At 47.2% G+C, this 27,786-nt stretch overlaps 1 protein-coding gene across 1 annotated transcript in view; it reads right to left on the bottom strand.

The window, feature by feature from the left end:
- Nucleotides 1-27,786, bottom strand: part of NUP37 (nucleoporin 37) — a 389,676-nt gene that overhangs the window by 186,187 nt on the left and 175,703 nt on the right. Inside the window, exon 6 of the mRNA XM_069629932.1 lies at nucleotides 5,852-5,942. Within this exon, the coding sequence (XP_069486033.1) occupies nucleotides 5,852-5,942 (91 nt within the window). The remainder of the gene's footprint in view (nucleotides 1-5,851; nucleotides 5,943-27,786) is intronic.

The following is a 27,786-nucleotide window of genomic DNA, read 5'->3' as shown; positions in this document are numbered from 1 at the left end:
GCACTTACCCCCCTCTTCCTTTCTGCACTTGCATGTTCTGCATACTCGCAAGGCATAGCAGGTCCGTCCCTCCTCCTCTTCCCCCTCTGCTCTTAATATTATATTGTAATGTATTTACCACCCTCCCTCGCTCCCTCCCTGCGGGCGCTTTTAAACAGTATATTCTTATTGTATAAGGGCCTAACAAGCAAAAGATAAATAAATAAATAAGTAAAGCTCCTCAAAGAAGGTCCTTTTTATCTGCTCATTTGGCCAAAGCGGGTACCTCTTTACCTGCTTGAATCTGTTCTAGGTTTCCTGTCACTGCTTCTGCTGGGGCCGCACTCTGAAGCAGCCCTGGCCAACGTAGGAGACGCAAGATTCTACACGGCCCCTTCACAGATCATAAGATGGCCAAGTAAAGTCGTTATCTGCTACTGAGTCTGGAAGGAGCCAATTGGAGGCAGGACTAGTAAACTGCCCTGGATGTGAGCCTCCTGTGGAAGGACGACCTGAGATTTCCTAAGCTTGTCTAGGTACGTTCATCCTGCTTCTCAGGCCGAAAAGCGGGATGAAGAAAATCCCTAAGGATGCTCAAGTTCAGTCTGAGGTGTCCTGCTGTTTAGCTGCTTGATGATCGAATGACAAAGAGGAACACTGTTCCCCTTCCTCGCCCCCCCCTCCCCGTTCGGCGGACTCCCACCCTGACACAGCCCTCTCCACTCTCCACTCTGCTATATCTGATACTCTAGATATCCTTGCCCCTGTCATGAGAATCTGCCTGAAGCCCAAAGCCAAGTACAACTCCTGGTATGACTCGGATCTCGTCACCCTTAAACGCAAGTGCAGGGTGGCAGAGAGGAAATGGCATGCTTCATGTTCATCCTCTGACAAATTGGCCTGCCGCCTGCTCCAAAGGCAATACCGGCTCTCCGTTCTCACCAAGAAGAGAGCCCTAATCCAAGCCCGCATCTCTGCGGCATCCAACAATTCAGCCAAACTCTTTAAAATCTGCAAGGAGCTGGCCAACCCTGCTGCAGTCTCTACCTCTCCTGTCCCCTCCCAGGCCCTCTGCACGGCACTGGCCTCTCACTTCATCTCAAAAACTCAGGACATCCTGTCCTCACTCTCCTCCTATCATCTCCCCCCCTCTATTCCCTGCTCTTCCTCTGGCCTTTCTGCAGCCACCCCTCCCCTCCCTCCTTCTCTGCCTTTCCCCTTTTTTCTGCCGACAAGGTTTTGAGACAAGTCCGATCTATGAAAGTCTCGTCAAAACAGGTCCTCCCCTGTTCCTCCAAAACTATCAAGGACCACATCGACTCTTTGGCTCCTGCCCTGGCTGACTTCTGCAATCACTCCATCGCCTCTGGAGTCTTCCCATCCCTCCTCAAGCAGTCCATTGTGCACCCCCTTCTTAAGAAACCTTCTTCCGACCCCTCCTGCCCAGCTAACTATCGCCCAATCTCTATCACTCCCTTCCTGGGCAAGCTCCTGGAGAAACTGGCCTTCTCCCAGCTTAATCTCCATGCTGATTCTGTTGGTAGTCTTCATGACCGTCAGTCTGGCTCCAGAGCTTCCAGAAGCACGGAAACTGCTCTCCTGAACATCCGTGAGGACCTGCTCTCGAACCTTGACTCTAACACTCCATGTGTTCTTATTTTGCTCGATCTCTCTTCTGCCTTTGATACTGTCAACCATACCATCCTGCTCAACCGTCTCCATGATAACCTGGGTATCACTGGTCAGGCTCTGGCGTGGCTGACCTCTTTCCTCTCCAATCGACCCTCCCATGTCCAACCGGGGTCCCATCTCTCCGACATCTTTTTCCCTACCTATGGTGTCCCCCAGGGATCTAACCTCTCTCCCTGGCTGTTCAACCAGTATCTGGCACTTCTTGCCCACCGCATCGCCGCTATCTGTCCCAACTTTCAGTGCTATGCGGATGATACCCAGCTCATTTTCAGACTACCCTCGGCCTCCTCTTCCCCTTCCCTCATCTCTGACTGTCTTTCTGCTATCCATGAATGGTGTGCCGCCAACGACCTCTGCCTTAATGCCAGTAAGACTGAGATTCTACTCATAGGCACACCCACTCCCTCCTTCCCTGCAGCTCTCTGGCCAGCCTCTCTTGGTCCTCTTCCTGCTCCTACCTGCAAGGCAAAAAATCTCGGGGTCATCTTCGACTCCACACTCTCCTTCTCTCCTCACATCTCCGAAGTCTCTAAGAAGTCACAATACCAGCTACACCTCCTCAGAGGTATCCTTCCTTTCCTTTCCTTCCCCCAGAAGCTCACTGTCTTTAGAGCCTTGGTTCTCTCGAAGCTGGACTACTGTAACAGCCTCTATCTAAATCTGCCCGCCTCTACTCTCCGCCCTTTGCAACTCATCCAGAACAGGACTGCGAGACTTGTCCTTGGCCTCAAGCCCAGGGACCGTATCTCTCCAGGACTGAAATCACTACACTGGCTCCCAGTGGCTGCGAGGATTAAGTTCAAAACCCTCTGCATTGTCCACAAGGCCTTCTGGGGCCTTGGGCCAAAATACCTTCAACTCTCTCTTCCTAAATATCTTTCTTCTCGAGCTCTTCGCTCATCCGGCTCCAACTCCCTCAGGGTCAGCCGCTTCTCCAAGCAACGAGTTGGGGGTAGATCTCCCTCCGCAGCAGGGCCTCCCTCTGGAACAGCCTTCCTGCCTCCCTGAAACTTGAGGAGAACCATCTCCGGTTCCGGAAGCACCTCAAAACCTTTCTCTTTGCCTACGCTTTCTCTCCCCCTCCCCCCTGCTAAAATCACTGAACCTGCACTGAATCTGCAACTGGGCCACTCACCGATCTCGGTCCTTGGCCCAGCCACTCTTACCTGCACTGCCTCCCTGGCAACCCCTGCACTGCGGGACTGTCTCTGTATCCCGACAGCCTCTCCTCCCTGCACTTGCCACCAGCTGGCCCTTATTATTTATCTTGTATTCTACTAACCCTGCGCTTTCCCCTCTCCCTTTCCCCTTGCACTTTTCCCTTCCCCTCTACCCTTGCACTTGTGCGATCTGAATGACACCTGGCCTAGTAGGATCGTTGGCTGTCTCCCCTTGTTCCCCCACCCTGCCTCGTCGCGCCTTGAAACACTTGTGTATAGGCGCGTTACAAATGCCATATCATAACTTTTGGCTTCTCCTGCAACGTCACTGGTCGCAGTTTATTATTCGCAGGGGAGGGTGGCACAGGCAGCCTGCTGAGCCCAACCATGGGCGAGTTTTGGATCAGGTAAATGACCTGCTGTTGCCCCTTGTGCAGTTTGTCCTCTTAGGTAGATTATGCCTGCTCCCTCACCCCAGCACTTTCCTCCCCGGCGCTCCTGCTGGAACGGCTCATGTTACTTCTGCAATTTCTTTTGCCAGCCCTCCCCTTCTGCACTTTGACCGCTTTGGTTACATGCATCAGGCACGCCATTTGCTTCTCCTTTGGTTGCCGAACCTCTGTAACCACCCCAATCACCACGAAGTCTCTCTATGTCTCCAGGACCTGATCTAATGGAGGTGGGGTGACATGACAAGTCGCAGGCGCACAGAAAATGTGTTCAGCAAAATGGACTGAATATTAACTGAATTCAATAACACACAAGTGTTTTTTTATTAACTAGCTATCTGATGTAGTGCTTTTCCTGCACTGCATGCCCCTCAAGTTGCTATACTTTACTTCTCCGGGTGTTTTTACCCTAAATTTGACATTTTGCAAATCAGTTTTATAGTGGTCTGGACATCCTTAACATTGACCCTATCCGTGTATTCTAAGAAAAACTAAACAATACTAAGAAAAGTTATGGCATCAAGGAAGAGTGATAGGACTCAGATATACACCCCAACCTGACCAGTCAAACTCCCCAAGCGTAATCCGGGGCATGGAGAAGAATTGATGCACGAAAAGGGGAGTGGGCTTTACAAACTAAGGCCACAGGATTCTCCCAAAAGGCCTTACCAGAGAGTCTCTCTTAAACAGACCCTGGATGTTAGGTGAACTAGTCCTGCACTATTCCTGAACCCCAGGAGTGAACCATTGGTTGGTAACTACCAGGTCCCATAGAAACAGGAGATTCTGGACTGCAACTCAGAATATCTTCCAAAGATTCAGAGGAAGATGTGCTATGGGGAAACACCAGATCATTCAGAGAGAACCCTTAGACAATAGGTGTTGATCCGTGAAGGGGAAACCCTAACTCATTCCAGCCACCCTTCCAGGCAGCAGTGCTCCTAAAAGAAAATGCTTCCCCCCTCAGCTCTGCAGCTACAGCATTCAAGGAGAGAAATGTTTTCTTCCCCTCTTTCCCATAGAAAAAATGACTTCACAGGTGGGAAACTTACTGGAGGGTTTCCTGTCCCTGGCATTTCAAACAACTAAAGCCCCAGAAGAATTTCCTTGCAAGTGAACTGAGGAGGCCGGGGAGAAGCAGAGCTGCAAACTAACTTCAGCTTCTGCATGGAAGACGGAGTGAAGAAACTCCAAAAGACTTCCCGTCCCTGGCTTGGACTAGGAAACCAGTTATCAAATCAATGTGAAAGTTAGCATGAACGCCTTTCCTGTGCGTTCTGTAGCTCGTAGCCTTGGTGTTAAAGCTCTAAACATCTACACATTGGCTGTGTTGATAATTGCCTTCCTATTCAAGCCCGGGTAGGGGGAGTCTCTAAAAGGCTTGCGCCACCTCTTTATTCCCCCCCCCCCCGTATGTCTGTTCTGTAACCTCTGAAAAGCCTTGCGTTATGCTTCTGTAATGTTGTATACCTCTGTAAAGTGCTGCGTTATGCATCTGTACTGTTGTATACCTCTGTAAAGGGCTGCGGTATGCATCTGTACTGTTGTATACCTGTGAAAAGCGCTCCGTTGCTTCTGGAAGCTCAGTGCGTGCTCAGTCAATACCATAATAATAGTCATTATGGATTTCTTTCAGTTTGTTTCCAGTGCAGGCCCTGGTGTTTTCCTGCTTCAATGCTGTTGCCTCGTTTCCTGTCTGGCCCCCTGAAAAGTCGTTAATTGTTAATTCTGTGGGTTTCTGGTGTTGAAAGACCCCACCAACAAGAAACAGGAAAACATCCAAGTTCCCAGCTGCGCAAAATCCTTTTTCCTATGGGGGCAGGGGAAAGGAAGTATTTCTCTCTTTAAACGATGCAGGGGAGGGAAAAAACTACTCTCCTTCACAAATGGGGCTGCTGGATGGCCGGGAGGAGTTGGGATACGTTAGGTTTTCCCCTTCGAGGATATGCACTTGTTGGCCAATAGTCCTCTCTGCGTGTCCTAGTGGTTCCCCATCGAATAGCTCTTTTTGAATCCCTGGAAAACACTGCGGAATTCGCTACGGTTTTTAGATTTCTAAACCGAATGCTTCTTGAGAGATGTAATCGCAAATACTATCTTTCTTTGCGACCTTGCAATTCCTAACTAGTTGCTGTGTCAGGGTGTTGGAGAATAGTTCAGGGCTGGTCCTGTCAGTCATACTTTCAGGTGGACCGGGGATGGGTGCAATGTTGGCACTGTGACATTGCCACACTATTCACAACTTCCACAATTACATTTTCAAAGAACCTTTATGTTACAGCCACCCTGGACCAATTTCTGTGCAATAGTTTCATGTATTCTAGTTGCTTAATAAAACCCTTTAACCATGTTCCGGTGTCAGAAGTAGGGTGTCCCCTCAGTTGTGTGATAATACCGACCAATTACATACATAACTGTGAACCAATAAGTGAATTAATCTTTACATATTTTTTGGAGAAAAAGAAAAAAGAAAAAAAATCAAACAAATACACAAATGGTAGGCTGCCTTTTTAACTAGAAGGGTTTTGGGGTATACAAAGTATGCCATCTTCCAGTGGATTGGAAACTAACCTTGAAGGCTTCTGCAGGATGCCAGCAGACGCTCATTCCGGGAGATCGAAGGACAAATGAAGCTTTCTGATTCCCATCCAAGTCCCAAATCCTAATGAAAAACGAGATACAAGTTACTTACCCTACAAAGCTCGTAGCAAATGATATGAAAGCGTTTCTTTGGCCCTTCTTCTCTGCCGAGACATTTATGCCCAATGGCCACTCACTTAACATGGCTTCCGGAGACAGACTTTGTAAATACAGAGATAAAAGGCAGACCATTTTATTTATTGGACATTTGTATGCCAATTTCCAGGCGCCACAAGACAAAAAGGGGGGGCAGGGTGGAGGGGGGACATGATACAAGAGTACAAACAACAAAGAAACGGTTATATTGGTTTTGTGACAATCCTACCGTGCAAGTGTGTGAACAAGGTGATAGTGCAGGGGGAGCGGGATAGAGGGAGAAGTGCAGAAGTGGGGTGCCCCCATGGGTGGGGGTGGGCAAGTGCCAGGGGAAATGGGGGGTGGGGGAGAGAGGAGTGCAGTGGACAGGACTAAGTTGGGATATTCTGGGGGAAAGGGAGTTTGAGGGCAAGTGCTGGCAGAGGAATGCTAGAGGGACTCATGGGGGTTGGTCTGGCACCTCTATGACTCTGAAGGGAACAGGCCCCAGTCAAGTGGCAGATGGAGAGTTTAGCACAGGAGGGGAAGAGGGAAGGAAGAGGAGAAAAGGAAGGTCTTGAGAAGTTCCCGGAACTAAAGACGATCCGGTTTAAGTCTGAAGGAACTGGGGGGAGGCAGGGAGGCTGTTCCAGAGGGTGGCATCAGCCGAGGAGAGGGGTCTACTTCCCACTCTCTGCTTGGAGAAATGTTTGACCTAAAGACAGTTTGCGCCAGAAGACCGAAGGACTCTGGCTGGGAGGTATTTCGAGAGGTAAAGCTGGATGTAGAGAGGTCCTAGGCCCCAGACAGCCTTGTGGATGATGCAGAGTGTCTTGAATTTGATCTTTGCAGTTGCCAGGAGCAAGTGGAGCGATTTTAGGGCTGGACAGATGCGGTCCCAGGGCTTGAGGCCAAGGACGAGTCTCGCGTGGGGATACCCCATGATTCCCTCTCTGTTAAACCCTTATTTCGTTACCCTTTATTGTTTTTGATATAAAATCTTCAATCATGTCATAATAACCTAGGTGAGAAATATTGACTGAGGGCAGCAGAGTTATTGGACTCTTGTGAATCGCTTATTTGTCACAAAGTATGAATATGGGAATAACGTTATTTATGATGGTGTGTATTCAGGGTTCAAAACTGCTATTTAGCTCCTGCTTCTGGCCTAGGAGAGACGGTTTAGCTTGAAAACAACAGCTACTAGGAGCTACATTTGGCCCCTCAGACCAACTGGTGCCTTACCAACATGCATGTGTGACATTAACTTGAGTATTTGAGAATGTTAATAAACAAGAATTCAAACAGGTCTAAATTTTATATATAAAGCGAATGTATGTATGCGTGCATGTTTGTCCGGCTATACAAATCCACACCGTTGAACCCACGTCGACCAGATTTTGCAGCGATTCCTCCTTTGTCTGGGGCAAGATCGTAGTCTAAATTCAAACAAAAAATGTACTCCATAGACACCCTCATTTACTGATGCTCACCCCGATTCACTACAGTAGGTACTAGAAGGAGGAGGTAAAATTGGGAAAAGAGTCTGAAGCAAAATGTTTCATGTGTTGGTTATTCCTTTGAAATGTATTATTACTGTATACAGTTAAAAAGTGTTTATTAAAGCATTTTTAAAGGGAATTAAAACACCACTCCAAATATGGGAAATGGCAAGGTTACAGTTTACTTAAGTTCATTCACAAGAAGAGAGCAAAATCAATCCATCTTTCTCTGACACTTTCTCAAATGTGCTGAAGCCATTGAGTGACTGCAACATGCTGCAGGAAAAACGAACATCACTTGGAAAAGCTCCATCTAGTGCAAAGCGAAAATCAATATCAAGAGCTCTTGGAACACAACAACAAAGAGCAGCACGACTTGCCGACCAGGGCACAATAGCAACTTGAGTAAATGAGAGACTAGAGCAAACTTAAGCAAGACTTGCCGGCAAGAGGACAAGAGCAACTTTCTCCAGGGCAAATGAGACACCACTCGATCAGTAACACGGGCAACGGCAGGCACACAAGCTAGTACACATTTAAACTCTTAATTGCCACGGCCCCCCCCCCAGTGGCAAGGCCTTTTTTGGTGATTTTGGTATGTCGCCATTCAATCCCTTGTAACATTTTTGTTACATGGGATATCTCGGCCAAATTTTGCCCCTTTTTCCCCACATGTAGGCAGTCGTAACGCCACTAAGGAATAGGAACAAATGGTTTGCTGTGCTGAATTCCCCCTTTTTCCAGGTTTTCAAGAACAGGTTGAGTGGAAACCAGAAAAACATAATTTGATATGGTTACCAGCCGTTTTGTGAGAGGCCTTTTTTTCCAATAGGACCTGAGTGGTCGGAATGGAAGAGGAGGGTAGGAAAGCTGAATGGAAAGACAGAAAGGCATACATTTCTGAAAAGTAGACAAAATTCCAAGTTTAGGAAGGGGCGATTTGCGCAGGTCAGGCAACAACTATGTAGGGAAAATGTCCATAGTTTGGGGAACAATCTAGTAAATGAGAGAAAACAAAGGTGTGTGGTGGACACGGATGGCTTGGTACGGCAATGGCTTCTGTGAATTCTGAGAAAAACAATACTCTGCTACATTCCCACCGACTCTTCCAGTTAGGAAATCAAACATTTTTCATAATCTTCCACAAAACAAGCAATACCACAAGCCAAAAACAGAGCTATGGTAGACAGGAGTTTTATGTTTACGGCCTAAACAGATGCACTTAGCTTGTGTAAATAAGAAAAACACATGTGGTGAGGAAGCGCAAGCATACATTTTTTGAAAGAGCACAGGCAGACCTTTTGAAGGGTAGGTGACTTGTGCAGGTTACAAAACTGTATAGTGCCTAAAGCAGCGACTAAATGTAGGTCACATTGGGGAAATGAAAGGGTTGTGTGACAAAGGGCAGCAGCAAATGGGTTGAAACGTTATGAAAAACACGTAAACACAACAAATGTCATACCTTCCCGAGTTCCCACAGGTGTCCCAACGAAAACAGTATGGGATTCAGGTGCGGGTGCACCTACCTGGGCGCAAAGGGAAAAGGCTAAACCACTGGTAATCCCAAGTCTTTCGACAGAGCAGATTTTGAGAAATTTTGCTCATGTGGACAACCTACAGATTTGGGCCTAGGGTGTTGAAGACACCAAGAAAAACAGGGAACCCCATACATTTCCCAAAAGAGGACACAGAGGTGTGACTTGTGCGAATCGCCCCAGAATTTATTACCCACAAGCCCTGACAAAGTCCAAAAATGTGGCTAAAAAAAAAATCTAAATTTTCGGACATTTCACTCTGCCCACTCACCGAAACACACTGCCAACACCACATGTCCTACCTTCCCGCATTCCCAGAGGTGTCCCAACGAAAACAGTACCTCACAGGTTGCTACCAAGGATTAAATATCCTTTGATTGCAGGCCGATAGTTCTTGAATACTAATTGGAGAGATTTAAGGTAAATAGCGTCAGGTGACGAAGGCCAAATTACAGTTCCTATAAATCAGGATGGTTTGAATTCTCTGTGTTGTATTTCCGACACCCATTGGTTCAAGTCTCTCTTCCACGCCTCAATCATCGACAACCAACCTTCCATTCCTTCATGCGAATCTCTCCTCGTTAAACTATCCCTCTCCCTGTCGCTCTCACACAGCTTCCTAATAATCTACAGGCCCCCTGGCTACGATAGACAATTCGCAAACAACCTCTGTGACTCTATTGCCACCCTTCAACTAAACTATCCCAACCTCAACCTTCTTGGAGACTTCAACATATGGCTCGACATCCCCACCAAACCTATGACACACTCTCTGGTTGACGGTTTAGACGCAATTAACCTCCAACCCCACATAAATGGGCCGACTCACTATAAAGGACACACTCTTGATGCCATCTTTAGCTTGAACACCCGGATTCATGCAAACCCCCTCACCCCTATCATCTGGTCCGATCATTTCATTTTCTCACCCTTCCCGTACTCGAATCTGAACCTCCGAATCTACGCAAATGCTGGAAAAAACGAATAATCGCCCCAGACCTAGCCGACGCACTCCTCCAGTCTCCACCACCTACCTACCATCCCAACTAACCCCTGACGCCTTTGACTCATGGCTCAACGCATCTCTGATGCGGCTCACACACCCTTGCAAACCATCAACCCGCCGTGGCATCTTCCCCAGATGGTTCTCTCCTGAGTTAAAGACCACTAAACAACTATATAAATACCTAGAACGCAAATGGCAGAAGACAAAACCCAGGAGAGCAGGGCCACCTTGGCCCAACACCTTTACTAGTACAAGGCCGAAATCCGGAAAGCAAAAAAGACCCACTACAACTCCTGAATCCTAAACTGCAAACACCCAAGCAAAGAACTCCACAAAATCATCTCCGAATTCACCAAACCGGCTTGCACCACGACTGTCCCGACCCCCTCACAATCACTGTGCGACTCACTCTCCCTCCACTTTTACACCACGGCTCTCGAAAGAACTAATACTCTAGCCACCAAACTGGCCCTCTTACATCCACCAGGCAATACTCCTCCCATATCGGACAGCCCATCAGCTGCGACCACTACGCAACCAACGTTCAAATCCTTTAGTCCAATATCACCAGAGCAATTTCTCAAAAATCTCAAAAAATCTGCCCGCAAACCATCTGGCTCTTCGCTGGACCCTCTTCGCTGGACCCTTGCCCAGCCACAACCCTCAAAGAAATTTTCGCTTCCACCTGCGCAGGAGAACACGCAAGATCCATCATAAATGCCTCCCTTTCCTCTAGTATCTTTCCCGATGCATTCAAAACGGTTCATGTCAAACCTCTAATTAATAAACCTTCCCTCGACCCACTCAAGCCCAAAAAATACCGCCCCATCTCAAACACCAGATTCCTTGCCAAACTCATTGACCGAACCGCCTACTCCCAACTAAATGCCTTTGTCGAAGCCAACAATCTCCTAGACACCGCACAATCAGGTTTCAGAGCCCGTCACGGAACTTAAACCACCCTAACCTCAATCTGGGATGACCTTAAAATGACGGCAGACTCCACGGGAATGCGCCGCACTAATCCTTCTCGACCTATCTGCCGCCTTTGACACAATCAATCACTCAATCCTCCTAGACCGCCTCCACTCCCTAGGAATTTATGAAACCACTCTTAAATGGATAGCTTCATTCCTCAAAGATAGGTACCAAATAACAATACTCTCCACCTATTCCTCCCAAGCCCGACCAGTCGACACGGGAGTCCCACAAGGAGCATACCTCTCTGCCCTCCTGTTCAATCTCTACTTGATCACCCTTCCACCAATAATTAGTTCGCACAACATCCTGTGCTACAACTACGCCGACGACACTCAACTAATTCTAAAACTCCTGAACTCAAAACCCAACCCCCGACCTGACCTGGCCTCCTGGACATAGAACTCTGGATGACCCAAAGCCACCTCTTGTTAAACCCCTCCAAAACGGAAATCATGGTATGTGGCAACTCCGAACTTCTTCCGCACCCACTACCCTGGCCATCCGACATGGGCAACTCACCGACCCCCTCCAACTCAGTGAAAAAATCTTGGATGCACCCTTGACTCTCACCTAACACTCTCGCGCCAAGTCAACAACGTCTCAAAGTCCTGCCACTACCACCTTAAAACCCTTTAGGCGCATCTTTCCATATCTCTCCTTTCCCAACAGACTCTCCGCGGTCCAATCAATCGTTATATCAAGACTGGACTACGCAAATCCCCTATACCTCGGAGTCCACGCGTACCAACTGAATAAACTCCAAAGGGCACAAAAGCGGCAGCCAAAATGCTACTTGCGCTCGGCCCAAGAGACCACATCTCCCCAGCCCTTAAGATGCTGCACTGGCTCCCGGTAGCCCGAAGGGTGACTTTCAAAACATTATGCCTCTCCCATCGAGCACTGCATAAAACCGGACCTCAATATCTTCAAGACAAGCTAAAACCCTATCACCCCCCAAGCTCAGCCGGCCTCTTAGTTATACCTAAGACAAACTCAGTCAGGTTAGGCGGATCATCATTCTCAGCCTAGGCCCCCACGCTGTGGAACTCACTCCCACCCCACATCTGCCTAACTGAGGATTTAACGTCTTTCCGCAAACTGCTGAAAACCTGGCTCTTCCCCTAAAACCAACCCGAACCAAACTAACCCGCACAGACTAACATCATCTCAAGGACACCAACCCAACAAACTACCTGATGCGAGAAATTGACAGCTAATAACCCCTAATATAAACTAGAAGGACACACAGAATTAAACGAGTAAACTAGATCAAAGCAGTGAAGTGGTTAATAAGAATAAATCATATGGAAACAGTAAAGAGATTTAAACTCCTGAAATGGACATAATGCATGAGGAGTGAACGAAATGAATGGCGTGGATGAAATAGTTAGAATGGATGAAGCGTGTGGAACAGAGGAATGCGCGAATGGAAGAATGCATGAGTGGAAGAACAGATGACTATATAGTTCGAATGAGTGTGTAAATCGAATGAGTATGGAGATCGGATGAATGTATAGAATGGATGAACATGTTGAGCGGATAAGTGTGTAGAGCGGTTGGTTGTGCAGAACGGACGAACGTGCAGAGCGGATGAGTGCGTAAATACAGAGAAGCGAGTAGAACGAAGGAGTGCGTAGAACAGATTAATGTGCGGAACGGGTGAGCGTAAACCGGATGAGTGTGAAGAACAGATGAGTATGCAGAGCGAAGAGTATGTAGACCGCATGAGTGTGGATAGCGGATGAGTATGGAAGTGCGGAGAGTGTATAGATCGCTGGAGAAGACGAATGTCCAGACCTGGCGAATGTATAGAGCGGATGAGTGCATAGAGCCGATGAATATATAGAACAGGATTACTGCGTATTAGCGAATTACTTTATACGGCTGATGGGTGCATATTGCTATTGAATGCGTGGAAAGCACGAGTGCATAAAGCGGATGAGTGCGGAGAGCGGATGAGTGCAGAGAGCGGATGAGTGCAGAGAGCGGATGAGTGCAGAGAGCGGATGAGTGCAGAGAGCGGATGAGTGCAGAGAGCGGATGAGTGCAGAGAGCGGATGAGTGCAGAGAGCGGATGAGTGCAGAGAGCGGATGAGTGCAGAGAGCGGATGAGTGCAGAGAGCGGATGAGTGCAGAGAGCGGATGAGTGCAGAGAGCGGATGAGTGCAGAGAGCGGATGAGTGCAGAGAGCGGATGAGTGCAGAGAGCGGATGAGTGCAGAGAGCGGATGAGTGCAGAGAGCGGATGAGTGCAGAGAGCGGATGAGTGCAGAGAGCGGATGAGTGCAGAGAGCGGAGGAGTGCAGAGAGCGGATGAGTGCAGAGAGCGGATGAGTGCAGAGAGCGGATGAGTGCAGAGAGCGGATGTGTGCAGAGAGCGGATGTGTGCAGAGAGCGGATGAGTGCAGAGAGCGGATGAGTGCAGAGAGCGGATGAGTGCAGAGAGCGGATGAGTGCAGAGAGCGGATGAGGGTATAAAGCGGATGAATGGAGAGAGCAGATGAATATATAGAACAGGATTACTGCGTATTAGCGAATTACTTTATAAGGCTGATGGGTGCATATTGCTATTGAATGCGTGGAAAGCACAAGTGCATAAAGCAGATGAGCGAGGGGAGCAGATGAGCGAGGGGAGCAGATGAGTGAGGGGGAACCCCCAGCCAGGTGTTCTCCTCAGGCCTAACACAGCCACATTCGCTCTGGATAAATCCTGCCAGAACGAACACATACTCCTGATCTCTCAACCACCACACCTACCGCTAAGAAGCAGCTATTACATGAATATCGCACCAGCTGCACACATACCCGGTGCTCACACGCACCTTTGACTCGCTCTACTCTCTCTACTGATCTGAACTTCGGTTCCCAAGGGCGTTCAACCTACCAGCACCTTCAGACCATACCAATGGTATATAAGGCGCTATATAAATGCAAAATAACATAACATGTGTGGGTGCACCTACCTGGGCGCAAAGGGAAAAGGCTAAACCACTGTAAGACACCCGTGGGAATCCACAGAGGTGTGACTTGCGCAAATCGTCCCAGAATGTATTACCCACAAGCCCTGGCAAAGATCCACATGTGAGACTGGTGCCCAAGGCCCGGGACATTACCTCCAACTTTCCTGGAGCTCTGGCTGGCCTGTGTTACAGCTTCTCTCTCCAGGAAAGGTCGGGAACCCTGCCGGAGCCCCCTGAATCCGCTGCTGGGCTTGAAGATGGTCCTACCACATGGGAGACAGCCGCCCAAGGCCAGGGAAATCACCCCCGACCAGCCGGAAGCGCTAGCAGGGCTGCGTTACAGAATATCCATCGGGGGAGGGAAGGGGACCCTGCCGAGACTCCCTGCAACTGCTGCTGCAACTGCTGCTGCACTTGGGGACGTTCAACCCACATGGGAGATAAGGCACCCAAGGCCGGAGACATCACCTCCGACCAGAGGTCCAAGTGGGCGGGAGCGGTTGGGAGCGGTGCTCCTCCACTTTTTTAAATTAAGTTTTACTGTTCCTATACTTTTGTTTTTAAAAATAAACTATTCCGGAATAGTTTTGTTTTAAAATAAACGTTTAGGAAGAAGTAGAAACTTGCACTTGAGTGCACTGCACCGAGCATTCCCTTAGACAGCCGGCGCATGTGTTTATGGGTTTGTATTATCTGTGGATGGGACGTAGCAATGGGGTTGCTGGGGGGCGGGGCAGACCAGCAGGGTACATAGTTCACTACTTCTTTTCATGCACTTCGACCACTGCCTCCGTCCATCCTGGAGTTCTGGCTGGCCTGCGTTACAGCTTTTCCCACTGGGAAAGGACAGGGACCCTGCCAGGGGCTCCCTGGAACTGTCGCTGGGCTTGGGGCCGCCCAAATCCGGGGACATAAATCCCCCCAGCCCCCCCTCCCCCCAACTATCCTAGAACTCTGGCTCAGCTGCGTTACAGAATCTCCCTCGGGGAAAGGTCGGGGACCCTGCCGGGGCTCCCTGGAACCGCTGCTGGGCTTGGGGATGGTCAAACCACATGTGCGACAGCCGCCCAAGGCCAGGGACATCACTCCTGACCATCCTGGAGCGCTGGCTGGGCTGCGTTACAGAATTTCCCTCGAGAGAGAGGGAAGAGGACCCTGTCGGGCCTCCCTGGAGCTGGCGTTGTGCTTCTGAATGGTACACCCACATGGGAAACAGATGCCCAAAGCCAGGGACATCCCCTCCAACCGTCTGAGTGTTCTGGCTGGACAGCGTTACAGCTTTCCCCTTTTGGGAGGTATTGGCACACTGCCAATTCAGGGCTCCCTGTTTCAGGCGCAGTTGTCAGACACACAGTACACCCATCACAGGTCGTGCAACCAGGAACCCTAGGCTCTTCAGCAGACACTGGTTCTTCTGTACTTACCCCTGTGTACAGATTTGCATTCACTCAGCTTCTCCTTGTCGGCCTCTTAGCTTTGCCATTATGTGTCACACGTTTTATGCCAGTCTTTGACCTTGCCACACTCTATCCATTCATAACGTTCAATTTAAGGTGGTTTTATGTATTCCCCACCTTTCGGTCGCACTCTTTCTTCTGCTCTTTTCCGTAGACTGCTTGCAAATGGGAACATTCCCTTTAGCATCTGCCCATAAAGTTTCATTCAGCTCCATATTCAATATGCTTAATTGAGCTTAATGTCAAGTTTTCATTTAGTTCGGGATTCAATATGCGTGATTTAGCTTTATTTCCGGTTTGAATTCAGTCTGGGATTCAATGTAATTCATACATCACTTCGGTGCGTATGTGTAGCCCCCCCCCCCAGGAGTGCTGCGGCTCTGAGTGCCCTTCCCTTGCGCTCACCGACACTCAGCGTTCAGCTACTCTGATCCAGTTGGCTTCACAGGCTGGTGTGCCGGTCTCTGCGAGCCCCGCTCGCTATCCGGGTGCTTCCTGTACACACCCCGGCGGCTGCTTCTGCTCCACGGATGCGGAGAGCGCCCTCTTCTTCTCTCTTCCAGTCGGCTTCACAGGCTGACGGGCTGATCTCTGCGAGCCCCGCTCGCTCTCCGGGTGCTTTCTGGCATACACCGGCAGCTCTGCTTGTGCTCCACTGGCATGGGCAGCGTCCTTTCTTCCATCTTCTTGCTCATAGATGCTTTCCCTCCACCATGGAGGCTCCCACACCTGTGGCAGCCTAATGGCCCAACTTGCTCTGGGCGCCACAGGATCTCTGGGACATCTGCCCGTGAGCTGGCTTCTCCTCAGGACCCACCACAGCTACCTGCTCACAAGAAGGGTCCCCTGCTGGTCTCTACCACACAGGCCTCCCTGTTGCTCTCTTTGCTGGTCTCCGTTTATATACCTGCAACTACTTGATAGGTAGCACATGTGGACTCTCAATTGGGTTTGCCCGACAACAGTTAAAAGGGACAGGCCTGACATTTAAAGCACTCTGCAGACATATTGCTTGTCCCAGTACTAGAGTGGTATAATGAGGTTTTAGTATTCATTACTCGTAGTTACCTCTTCCTCGTCCCAGTACTGTCAGAGGTAACATGTGGGGAAATGAGGGGAGAGGTTTTACAATAGCCTATAAAGACAGGGGGAGGGTTAGGTCGGTCTTCAATAGGACAAGGGGGATACCATGTCTCACCTGTGGGCACCCCATTCCCAATCCCCAAGGACCCTCCACCGAGGTGATCCTCCCTCCCTTCTCCACGCCCAGGGTCAGGATCCAAAAGCGATGGCCTTTACCTGGCCACCTGAGGCGAGGATCCAGGGGGAGTGAGGATGCCCTCTGGTTTCTCACATACCTCATGGGTACCTACCTTGATGGGCAAGTCTTCTGTGAATGTAACCGACATTATAGCTCCAAAGGACCCCTGCGTGCCCATTACCTTACCTGATATGGGAAAGTGGCCTTCCTTAATACAGGACTTTGCAGCTCCTGCGTCTACCATGAAAGTATATGTTTTACTACCTATCCTCACACCACCTGGGGTTCCTCTTCGGGGTTGGCATTGATTGGCAGGATTGGGCATGTCAAGGCTCTCTGTGGGCAGTCCTGTTGGGGATAGGTGTTCGCCCCGGGATTGGGAAAACCCTCCCTCTTAGTACACTCCCTCCAGTGTAAAGGGTTACCGTATCATGTGTCAGAGGGTCCTTGTCCCAGGGCTGAGATGGTGACTGTAGGGCTTGCTGCTGTATGTATGCCAATACAGAATTTGGACTTGGGTTCTGCATTTTCTCATGTGGAGGTTACTGATACTGATACTGTGGTGATTGTCCAGGGTTAGGCACTTGTGCGGGGCCTGGGGCAATTGGGGGCATCATCTTTGATGTTGGATGGTTTTTAAGCACATTTGCAGCGTTAGGCAAGATTTGGTGCAGTACCCTTTGGGTGCACTACAACAACCTTGACCTCCTGGCAATATGAACCTAACCTTTGGAATAAGTCTGTACTACACAGGTTGGTAGCGTATTGAGCAGCCAGGCTTTTCTCAAGAGGGGTCAATGTGAGCAGTAGGGGAGTTACGCAGAGATTCACACTGACAAGTATTCAAATAAACACACTCTAGGTTTCTTCATTAAACAGTGATTAATGTATTTAATAGTCATTTTGAATAAGCCACACAAATACACTCCAAAATACACACTCTTAGTTTCTCCAAATCAGCAAGTACCATTTTGGGATGGCACACAGACACTTGTAAGTGATTTCAATCCGGCACTCCAACTAAGTCAATGCCTAGTATGGGATGCCCAATGGAAACCCTTATTTATATAATTTTATGTCAAAGTTCGTTTAATTTTGGATGATGTACCCTTATATAACGCCCCTCTCTTTGAATCCCCCCGGTCTCACTGAACCAAGAAATAGGTTTGTTTTGTAAATTAAAAGATTTATTTGAAGAACTGAACAATATATAGATTATACTTTTATGAATATGAATAATATCTGAATATCACACTTATGAATATGAACAATGATCAGCAATGGGTAATATTACAATATCAACAATCTCTTTAATCACTTAGGAGTAGGAATAGGAAGAATAATCTAGCAGAGAATACTTTGTATGGTTCAAGGAAATGCAATAATAGGAAAGAATGCAACACAGAAATAAAACTTGATATGAATTCAATCAAAAGACAATATGATCACTCATTCCACATGTTATTACTCACTCCCCTCAGTATGAAATATGAAGAGGTGGAAGAGGGCACACAGGTTTCAGAAATACAATCAACAATGCAGTTCAATCCCACTTCCCCCAGCAAGCTTAGAGAGAACAGGAATGTTTTACGAACAGGTCAAAATGGTTTTGAATGTGATTTGCAATGAATGGGAAAATGCTAATATTGATTTTAATTCGCTAAATGGGATTCAGAACTAGTGAGAGTTGCTTTGGATTGGTTCAGGTCAACACTAGCAATGATTTATGAATGATTAGCATATTGAAAACGAAATTCAGAAGTTGAAAGCAAGAAATAGCTATTTTTACATAGAATGAAATTGAGCCAAATTGCAAATCGCGGCAACTTTTCCGCGTGCGGGAAACGCGATTAGGGAAAAACTATAAGGAATACCTTTTGGGTTTTTTTGAAAGCTGAAGATGTTAGCTTCAAAATGACATTTAACTTTCGTTTCTAGGACGTACGGTTCAACAGTTAGAGGTTTTTGTGAAGGTAGATTTTTCATAAACAGAGTCAAGATTTCAAAATGACAGATTGCGCTTTAAAGATTCGGAACCAATATGGACTTACACCAAGGGGCTATGAAAGTGCAAGATACCCAATGGGACAACCACCAGAACAGGGCGCCTTCCACTCTGATTGTTGTGCGCCAGGACACTTGACTTTCTTCAGAAAATATCAGCGCACAGATGATTATCGCTACAATTATCACAGACTATACAATGAGAAGAATTCAGGATGGACACAAGATTCTATAATGCAGTTCTGGATAGGTTGGAAAGGATTGAATAGGATTACTTTAAAATAAGAGAGGACTATGGACAGTTCTAGACTAGACTAAATACTCACTCCTATGACTTTAGAATGGAATGGGCCTGTCACAGATCTGGTCAAGGGTTTGGCTGGGATTCGCTTGCCACCGGACAGGTCTCAGGCACTGGGTTCTGCTCTCAGCAAGGTACTCTGGTCTGCGCGGCCTCTTGGACTGGATCTGACGGGTTGGTTATAGCTGTGCTCTATGGATCTGGATCTTGGTTCTAGCACGGGTTCTTAGCTAGAACAGCAAAACAGCTCAGCCAGGCTGTTGAATGGTTTAGTTAGGCCCCGTGGAAGTTTAGGGGTTAGAATCAAGTTGCAAAAGATTCTGAGGCCTGCTGAAAAAGGGTTCAGCTTCTTGGGTTAGGCCTCTCTGCTTCAAAGTTCTAGAGTTTGGTTCTAGAGTCTGGTCTCTGGATCCATGTCTGGAGCCTGGATCTTCCTGCAGGGTGCTTCGCCAAGAAATCAGTTGAGGAGTGTAAAGTGTGTGTCCCTGACTGTCCTCAGCAGTCCCTATTTATGTATTTCCAAAGTGGGTGGGGAGGCTGATTCTACTATGCCCAACCCTCTAAGGATCTGATAGGTCAGATAATTTCCCCTCTCCTGATTTGAGACAGTAGCAGTGTGTCATCAGGTGTCAGAGTGATGCTGTGTTTATGGCCCAAAGGAAATCCCTCCCCTTTGCTTTTTCTTAGGAAATCTATTTCCCCCAAAAAACATATTTCCAAGATACACAAGGTGTTAATAATACATAATTACATGACAGATTGCTTAAGGTACATTTCTGTTCAACTCCCATCTTCCTGCGAGCTATGGTTCATAAATGACAACTTTTTAGGGCTTTTGGTGGGTTTCTCAATGTTAGTTCTGCACCAATTTGTATACATGCATGCACGTCCCCTCTGGGAACATTTCTGTAATTTTTCATGTTCCTAACATAAACACCATGGCTGCAATATGAATAATTTCCGGGGTTCAGTCTCAGAACATCGTACAGATTCCAGCTTAGTCTTAAACTGTGAGCACATTTTTCATTTTAACAATCTCTAAGTTTCATATTTTTGTCAGTTCAGTACACTTTGCTATAAGCCTTTTTCTAAAACATACATTTAATCCAATGTCAAATCAACAATTTCAGTCTGGCCGGCCTCCAGAGCTGGGCTGAGTCAGAGGGTCACATGCCCTGCCTTCCTGCCAGAGCAGTTTGTTGTCAGTCACACCCGAATTAGCATTCCTATTCAGCCCAAGGAATCCATTGTTTCTTGGTCTGGGCACCAGGGGAAATCTCCTCCCCTTCTGATTAACATGCCAATGCGAAATGCTCTCCTTTTGGTGGGAATGAACAAGGTGTGAGATTCTCAGGGGAAGAAGGCCTCTTGGAAGTTTTAACTGAATCAGGTTACCTTCTGGTCAATTGTAACATAGTTCCTTGTGAAAAAAAATACATTTATAAATTTAAAATAAGCAAACCCATCTTTACTTCCAGTCCTTTTTCAACATGAAAATCAATGTGTGGCACTCATATATGGCATTTTGATGGAACTCTCTTTGGCATAGTTGGAGTTCAATGTTCACTTTACACATGATAGGTTTCAAATCGCCGGCTTCTGACAGAGGTGAGTAACGGTACTACACCCATTTTTGACAGATTTCTTTCAGCAAGCAATCTTTAAATGAGGATTTTGTTCTGATAACATATTAACATATGATTCTTGCTGACATTGTATTTATGTGGATTCTTGCAGTATAATAATGTGGAACACCCAACAAGGAGGCTGGATCTCTTATGTGGTTTGTGAGCCATGATTTTTGCACATTTTTGACAATCAAGAAAACAGATTTCCAAACAGCTCTGTGTTTCTTTTTGGCAATCAGCATTGCTTTTTCAAGTGATCTCAGGCTACTTTGTGGGTAGCCCAATGGTGGGTTTTGGCAGCGGTCCCCTGTGTTACCACTGACATAGGCAAAAGTGGATGGCGGCCTATTTTTCAGATTTTCACTGCACACTTTCTGGTGATTTTTAGCGAGCAGCATGCTTTCCGGTAGCCATTTCTGATGCTTCTGCTGCCAGCAATGCACAGTAATGTTGCAGGGCCTGGACTAGTGGGTTGAGACATCCCACACACTTCCTACACCCTTGGGTGACAAATAGCTAAAACACTGTGGACATTAATATATCACTGGTACATTTAGAGCAATACTGAGATGAGTGTCAAAGAAAAGGGATATTAGAATAAAACAAGAGATCACACACATATTCTGAAGCAGGTAAGTACTTTTGAACCCCCAATGCAAAGTAAGTTAATCCCTTCCTGGAAGGAAAGGTAAAGCACAATGTCAGAGGTAAGAAGAGTCAATCAGGGGGCCAGGCCAGCCAATGTCAATTGGGCAAAAGTGTAGGTGAGCTGAACCACTTCTTGCAGTTAAGTAAAAGTCTTGCACAATGTTTTAGAAGCCTTTGTAGAAAAAGTAGACTCAATGTAGGGCCACAAGCTGGGTGGCTTTTGAGAGGTAGAAGATGCAAGCAACTCTACAGAAGACAATTCTCAACTGAGATCAAGTAAGGCTACAACAACAAGAGGCAAGTCCTCTCAAACTTTACAGTACCTTTGGTTAGAAGAAATGGTTCCAGCTGGCTTCTGTTCCTGTGCAGCTCTGCAGATCCTTTTGCTCCTGGGCCTCAGTTGTGGGGACAAGAATGAGAACTTCTGGGAACTTCTGCACTGCAATGGGACGGACAGCAGCCGAAAAGGACAAACTCCAAATCAGCAGCACTTTGCGGTTTTAGCTCCTCGCACCTCACATCTCAGCAAAAAGCACCACTGCAGACTCTCGGATACCACTCTGCACTTTCCTCGCATCTGGGGTCCAACACTCTGTTGAGGTGGCTCAGGCTTGGTCAGTCCTGCTTACTGCGAGTCCTTGAGGATCTTCCCCAAGCTTGGTTCCAACTTAAAAGAACTGTACTTAGTTTGGTTTTCCTCTCCCTGGCACTTTGGTTCCAGCAGCAGTGGAAGTACAGCCAGCTCCGAGAGGATGTCCAACCGAGATCACTTTGGAGTTGATTGGTCCCACCAACTTAAGGGGAGAAGTCGTCCTTGCAGAGCTTCTCTAGTCAAGGCGGATTCGGAGCTTCAGCACAGCAGCAGGGCTTCACCGGGCAAACCAATGGTCAAGGAGTTGCAGCAGGCATCTCTTCCAAGTACTTCTTCGGATTCCTTCATCCAGTGGTCGATTCTGCCTTGTCTTTTATGCAGGCTTCTCCCATTCATTCCAGCCTAGCTGTCAATCACACAGCAGGGTGGCTGTCAATCACACAGCCAGCCAATCACCTTTGGGTGCATTCCTGTAGTCATGGGGATTAAGCATAGTTTCGGGCACCTCCCTCACTTCCTGCCCCTGCCAGACACTCTGGGGCCAGAGGCGGGCTTCACATCGTGCCTTGAAACACTTGGTGTTATAGGCACGTTATAAATGCCTTATCATATCATATCATCTTACTTGTGAATCCCGCCAAAGACAAAATGAACAAAGGGACCAAACCTGGTTTGGCGTGCAGAGTAAATATTAAGGAGGACCTTTCTACAAAGAAATGGCGAAAAAAGAAGACCAGGGCCATTTTGACAAAAATGGCACCCTTCGGTCCTATCCTGCAGCTTCGAAGGCAGCCCGTGATAAATGCACACCAAAGTAGTTAAAAGTAAACCACAGCCACCAGCCATTCAGTGAGGAAAGGCTAACAAAATGTTACATGAGAAGCTAGACAAAGGGGATACTAAGTAACCCCTCCAGCACCCTATTGTAAGATAGTGTGTGCTGGGTCTAGAAAGTTACAAACGTAAGTAAAGTCAATTTCACTTTACTGCTCTGGGAAACAGTAGTTTATCCAAGAGAAGGTATTTAAATCTTGGCGCAGAAATCCAAAGGACTTCCCTGTGCCACTGCACTGAAGGTGCTGTGTAACACAATGTAAAAGATGATGCCTATGGAGTTTGTCAGACTCCAAAGTCAAGAGAAACACAGGGTTTAAATCATAGAAAAATACATGAGAGTGGGAAAAGGGTCTCCCTCTCTCCAGGTGAGAGATTAAAAGTCCAGCAAAAGTTCTGGGGGTCTCTAAGGTAGAATGGAATTGGCACAGAAATGAGAATTCTCCCTAACAGAAGGCATGCTCTGGCATATCAATGCCTACTCTTTAGACTTCTTTGAACTTGTCAAAGAAATAGAATTTAACAAGAGATTTTTGGAAATACCTACAATTACGACAGCACCGATCCCAATATCCTTTGTCCTCCATACACTACACATTTAGTTAGAAAAGACAGCCGTCGCTCCAGCGTATTCACTGTTGCAGAAGAAGCTCATCGACCGTAAGCTACCTCTTAAAAGAGAACCACCAAACTGATGTGAAGTTTGGAGAGTAATCATAAACCGATGTCAAGAGATGCCAACACTAGACTGATCTGTAACATGCTTCACAGAGAGCATTGGTATCCAACTTGTATACAAAAAGCAAATGCTGTAATGCTAGCTCAATGCTGGAGACTGCTCATTGTGACAAATCCGAATGCCTCGCCCCTTTTTCCCCTTTGAGGCTAGAGAGGTCAGTCCGCGCAGCAAACCCCTTCCTAGGGTTTTGGGAAAGCAGGACCTTACTGGGATTGCCTCTCCTCAAGGGGACACAATCTTCCATTCCCATGGGGAACTCCCTATAACTAAAGAACTATCTGCATACATAGGAATCCGAGAAACAAATGTTGTTTTATTCAGCTGTAGGACTCAAGAGAATACAGAAATTGCCTTTGGATGTTTGCCTCAAGACAATGCTGGTCTGTCCGTGGGCTTGACAGCTGGACATACATAACACGCCTCTTTTTGGTCACGGAGCGCGAATGAAGGAGCAATCACCCCTGAATGGAGGAGATGAAGCAATACGCAGAGGCAAGACTTTGACGTGAGCATGTCACAGAGGGGCAGAGCCCACTGCACAGTGGAGCTGGCTGTAGCGTGGAGAAAGACGGGAGAAGGAGAGACGCCGTTGATCGGGCACAGAGCCGTGCGGAGTCGGCGAGGCCAAGCAAAGTCGGCCTTATCTGGAGGCGCGACCACGTGGAGAACGTGGTGGCCTGGTGCCCGAGAAACCTCTCTGAACCCAGAACACGAGGGGGGAATGAATCCTCTGCTCGCAATGAAGGAGCCAAGGAGCAGAGAAACCCTGAGATGACCGGAACACAAAACTCGCCTGTGTCTAGACACGAATGCAAAAAAGCTGTGGGGATGCCCACTGCTATCGATAAGCTGCCACCTCACAGGAGTAAACACTGCGACAAAGGAGGTAACTGGGTTGCTCATAATGGAGGGGGCAGAGAGACTAGAGAGCAAACGGGGAAGAAGGAAGGATTTCCCTAACCCCATACCAGGGGCATAAAGCCCCAGAGAAAGAGAAAGACCCAAGTAACAACAAGGGTTACAGGAGCCCAAAAGAATCTGAGTATTATAATCAGCCAAACGGCTTACAGAAACTACGGAGAACCAGGAGTATCACCTGGACAGAGGGGTTACCAATACTCCAGGAGGACCAATGGGACAAAGAAACCCAAGTGGTGCCAAGAGGGATCATCAATTTCCCAGAGAAATGAGTGAAACATTGAAACAGAGAACCCCAAGGGAGTTCAAGAAACTTCCAGATGGCTCACAGAAGGGAGAGTCACATAGCAAATGGGGTTACCCATACCCCAGATAGATGAGTGAGACATTGGGACAGAGGAACTCCAGGGTTATGGAAGTCGGAGAAACCCAAATATTGTACTCAGCAAAACAGCTTACAGAAACTACAGGGAACCAAGAGCGGTTACCAATACCCTGGGAGATAAGTGAGACATTGGGACAGAGGAACTCAAGGAAGCCCGAGGGGCCCAATAACACAAGTGAAGAACAAATTCAAGGGGAGCCCAGAGACAATCAAGGAGTGCACCTAGTGGGGAGAAACCCACCCAACTGGTGGAGATGGATTAGGAGGTAGCCCTCCGCCTATTGACATTTGATCCTTTCAGGAACTTGAGACTTTAGTTTGTAAACTTGAGAAACTTTTGGAACTTTGACAAGATCTGTTAAATCACGGAGAAATGTTTTCTATGGATACGCATTGGATTTGCGACCAGGTAGGATTCCTGGAGGCTCTGAAGGCTGGACACTCGGCCTCGTTTTCTTTTATATTTCATTCTAAGTGGTAGGGCCAGTTTAGAGGAGAGGTTTGGACGAGGAGCATGTTTGTTATTTTGATTATTGACAAGCACATTATGGTATACTTTGTTAGGCAGGGAACTCTAGAATGGCTTTTTCTTTTAAGTTAAACAAAACCGTTTGATAACACTAGTGTTTACACAACTGTCTTAAAGGTGCTTAACAAGATCTATTTAGTCATCGAAGCCTGGAGGGCACTTCATGGCTTATGTTTAAATGCCGATAAGACTGAGTTACTCATCCTAGGCTCTCCTTTCAGACTTAATAAACTGGACTCCTCCTTTAAAGTCTTTGTTATTGACGGGATTCCCATTAAGATCACAAACACCACCAAAGCGCTGGGATTCCACCTTGATTCCAATCTCTCTCTGACAAAACAAACCAACTCGGTAGTCTCTGCATCAGCCTATACGTGCAAACTTATTACAGCCTGCAGACCGTTCATCACTACCTCTAACTGCATCACCCTTGCAAGAACTCTTGTGATGTCTAAAATTGACTATTGCAATGCTCTGTACCTGGGCACCAGCAAAAAGAACATCAATAAGCTTCAAGTAACACAGAACAACGCTATTAGAGCAGCCCTCAACTTCCCCAGAAAAATGCACATTTCCGACACCAGACGGAACCTCCACTGGCTCCCAGTGTCACTTAGAATCTCACTCAAAACCCTCACTCTCACACAGAAGTGTCTATCCAAACAAGCACCAGAGTACATCGCAAATCGCCTCACAGCACACACCACCATCAGACCACTAAGATCGGCACAAGCTCACTCACTGACTATTCCGAGATTCAAATTACAAAGTGCAGGAGGGTCGAGCTTCCCAGTTCTTGCATCAAAACTTTGGAATACACTCCCAAACCCTCTCAGAACTGAAACCCGTTTCTCATCTTTTAGGAACAGAGCCAAATCTTGGCTAACGGAGCAAGACCTTGCCACATCCCTCGACCGCATGTAAATACCATTTCACATTATTGCCTCACTGATCAGACTTGTATAGCGGGACTGCGTTGTAGCTATTCCACTATTATGCCAATACTCTGTACTGTACATCAAGACTTGCAACTTTTGATTGTTAACTTGTAAATTTAACCTGTAAACATGTAAAGAAATGCGCCTAGATCCCCCTGGGCAGGGTGTGCTATACAAATCAACAAAATACATAAAACAATGCATGTCCTCTGGTCCAGGTTCTCCTTCTGGCTTGCTGCACCACGTAAAGGCACATGTCCCCATATGCTACATGAGTGCCCTTTGATAGATAGGTTTTGCAGTAAAGTGAAGGGCGCAATCTCTTCTATTTTAGACATGCCACAGGATGACTCCATACACCTGGCAGTATTGGGAATCACTGGATATCGGGGTGCACTACTGCATCTGCAGGAGAAATGGGGAGATCTTGACCTGGCAAATGCTAGATGGCAAATTATGAGAAACTGAAAATACAAGACACCAGCTTTGTTTCGCGATTGGACAGACCTTGTTACAAGTTGCAGCTTACAAACGCATTATCATAAAAGGAACACTACCGGAAGACAAAGTAGGAGAGGCATGGAATCACATGTATGACACTGACACAAAAGATAAAATTCGTCTCAACCATCAAATAATAAAAAAAACAGTCCAAGTCGTGTCTGTCAAATCAAAATGGCCTATGCTAACAAAACCTGATGCCTGTCCTATCTCTTGTGCAAAAAAAGGTGTACAGGTGGTATGTATATAAAGGGAAAATCAGTGTTCGACAAAGAATAAATGTGGCTGAATCAGCTCTCCTCCCCATGTTTAGACAGCACGGAATAAGGCAGTCTCTCTAGGCAGGATGACACTCCGGCTCAGGCTTTACACTGAAACAGTACGGAACATGGATCGCGGCCCGCCAAGCCTTCCACGTTATTGAATTGAAATGATATTTTGTTTCTATTGCGCTCGTACACAAGTGTTTCAGAGCGCGACAAGGCAAGAGAGGGGAACAGGGGAGAAAAAAACAACAATCTTACTAGACCCAGTGACTTTGAGAACGTGTAAGTGCATGGGAGAGAGGAAAACTGCATGGAAGGAGGGGGAAGTGGAAAGTGCGGAGCAAAGGAGAAACAGACTGTTAGGGAGAATTCTCAGAAATGTGCTAATTCCCTCCAGCTTAGAGACCCCAAGAACTTTGCTGGATTTTAAGCACTTGATTTTTTTAACCTGGTGTAACTGTGGCCCTTTTCCCCACTCTCTCATGTATTTTATTGTGATTTTGAACACTGTGTTTCTTTTGGTTTTTGGGTCTGACAAGCTCCAGAGGCATCATATTTTACATTGTGTCGCACAGCACCTTCAGTGAAGTGGCACAGGGAAGTCTTTTAGATTTCCCAAGGTTTAAATACCTTCTCTGGGATAAACTACTGTTTCCAAGAGCAGTGAAGTGAAACTGACTTTATTTACCATTGTAAATTGCTACACCCAGCACACCCTATCTTACAATAGAGTGCTGGAGAGGTTACCGAGTATCCCCTTTGTCTAGCTTCAAATGTAACAATTTTACGCAGGAGACCCCTGCCATT

This window comes from Ambystoma mexicanum, chromosome 12, assembly GCF_040938575.1.
Source record: "Ambystoma mexicanum isolate Mex_15411 chromosome 12, UKY_AmexF1_1, whole genome shotgun sequence".
NCBI classification, from domain to species: domain Eukaryota; kingdom Metazoa; phylum Chordata; class Amphibia; order Caudata; family Ambystomatidae; genus Ambystoma; species Ambystoma mexicanum.
Note: the sequence above shows the minus strand (reverse complement) of the source record. Positions and strands in the feature narration are given on the sequence as shown.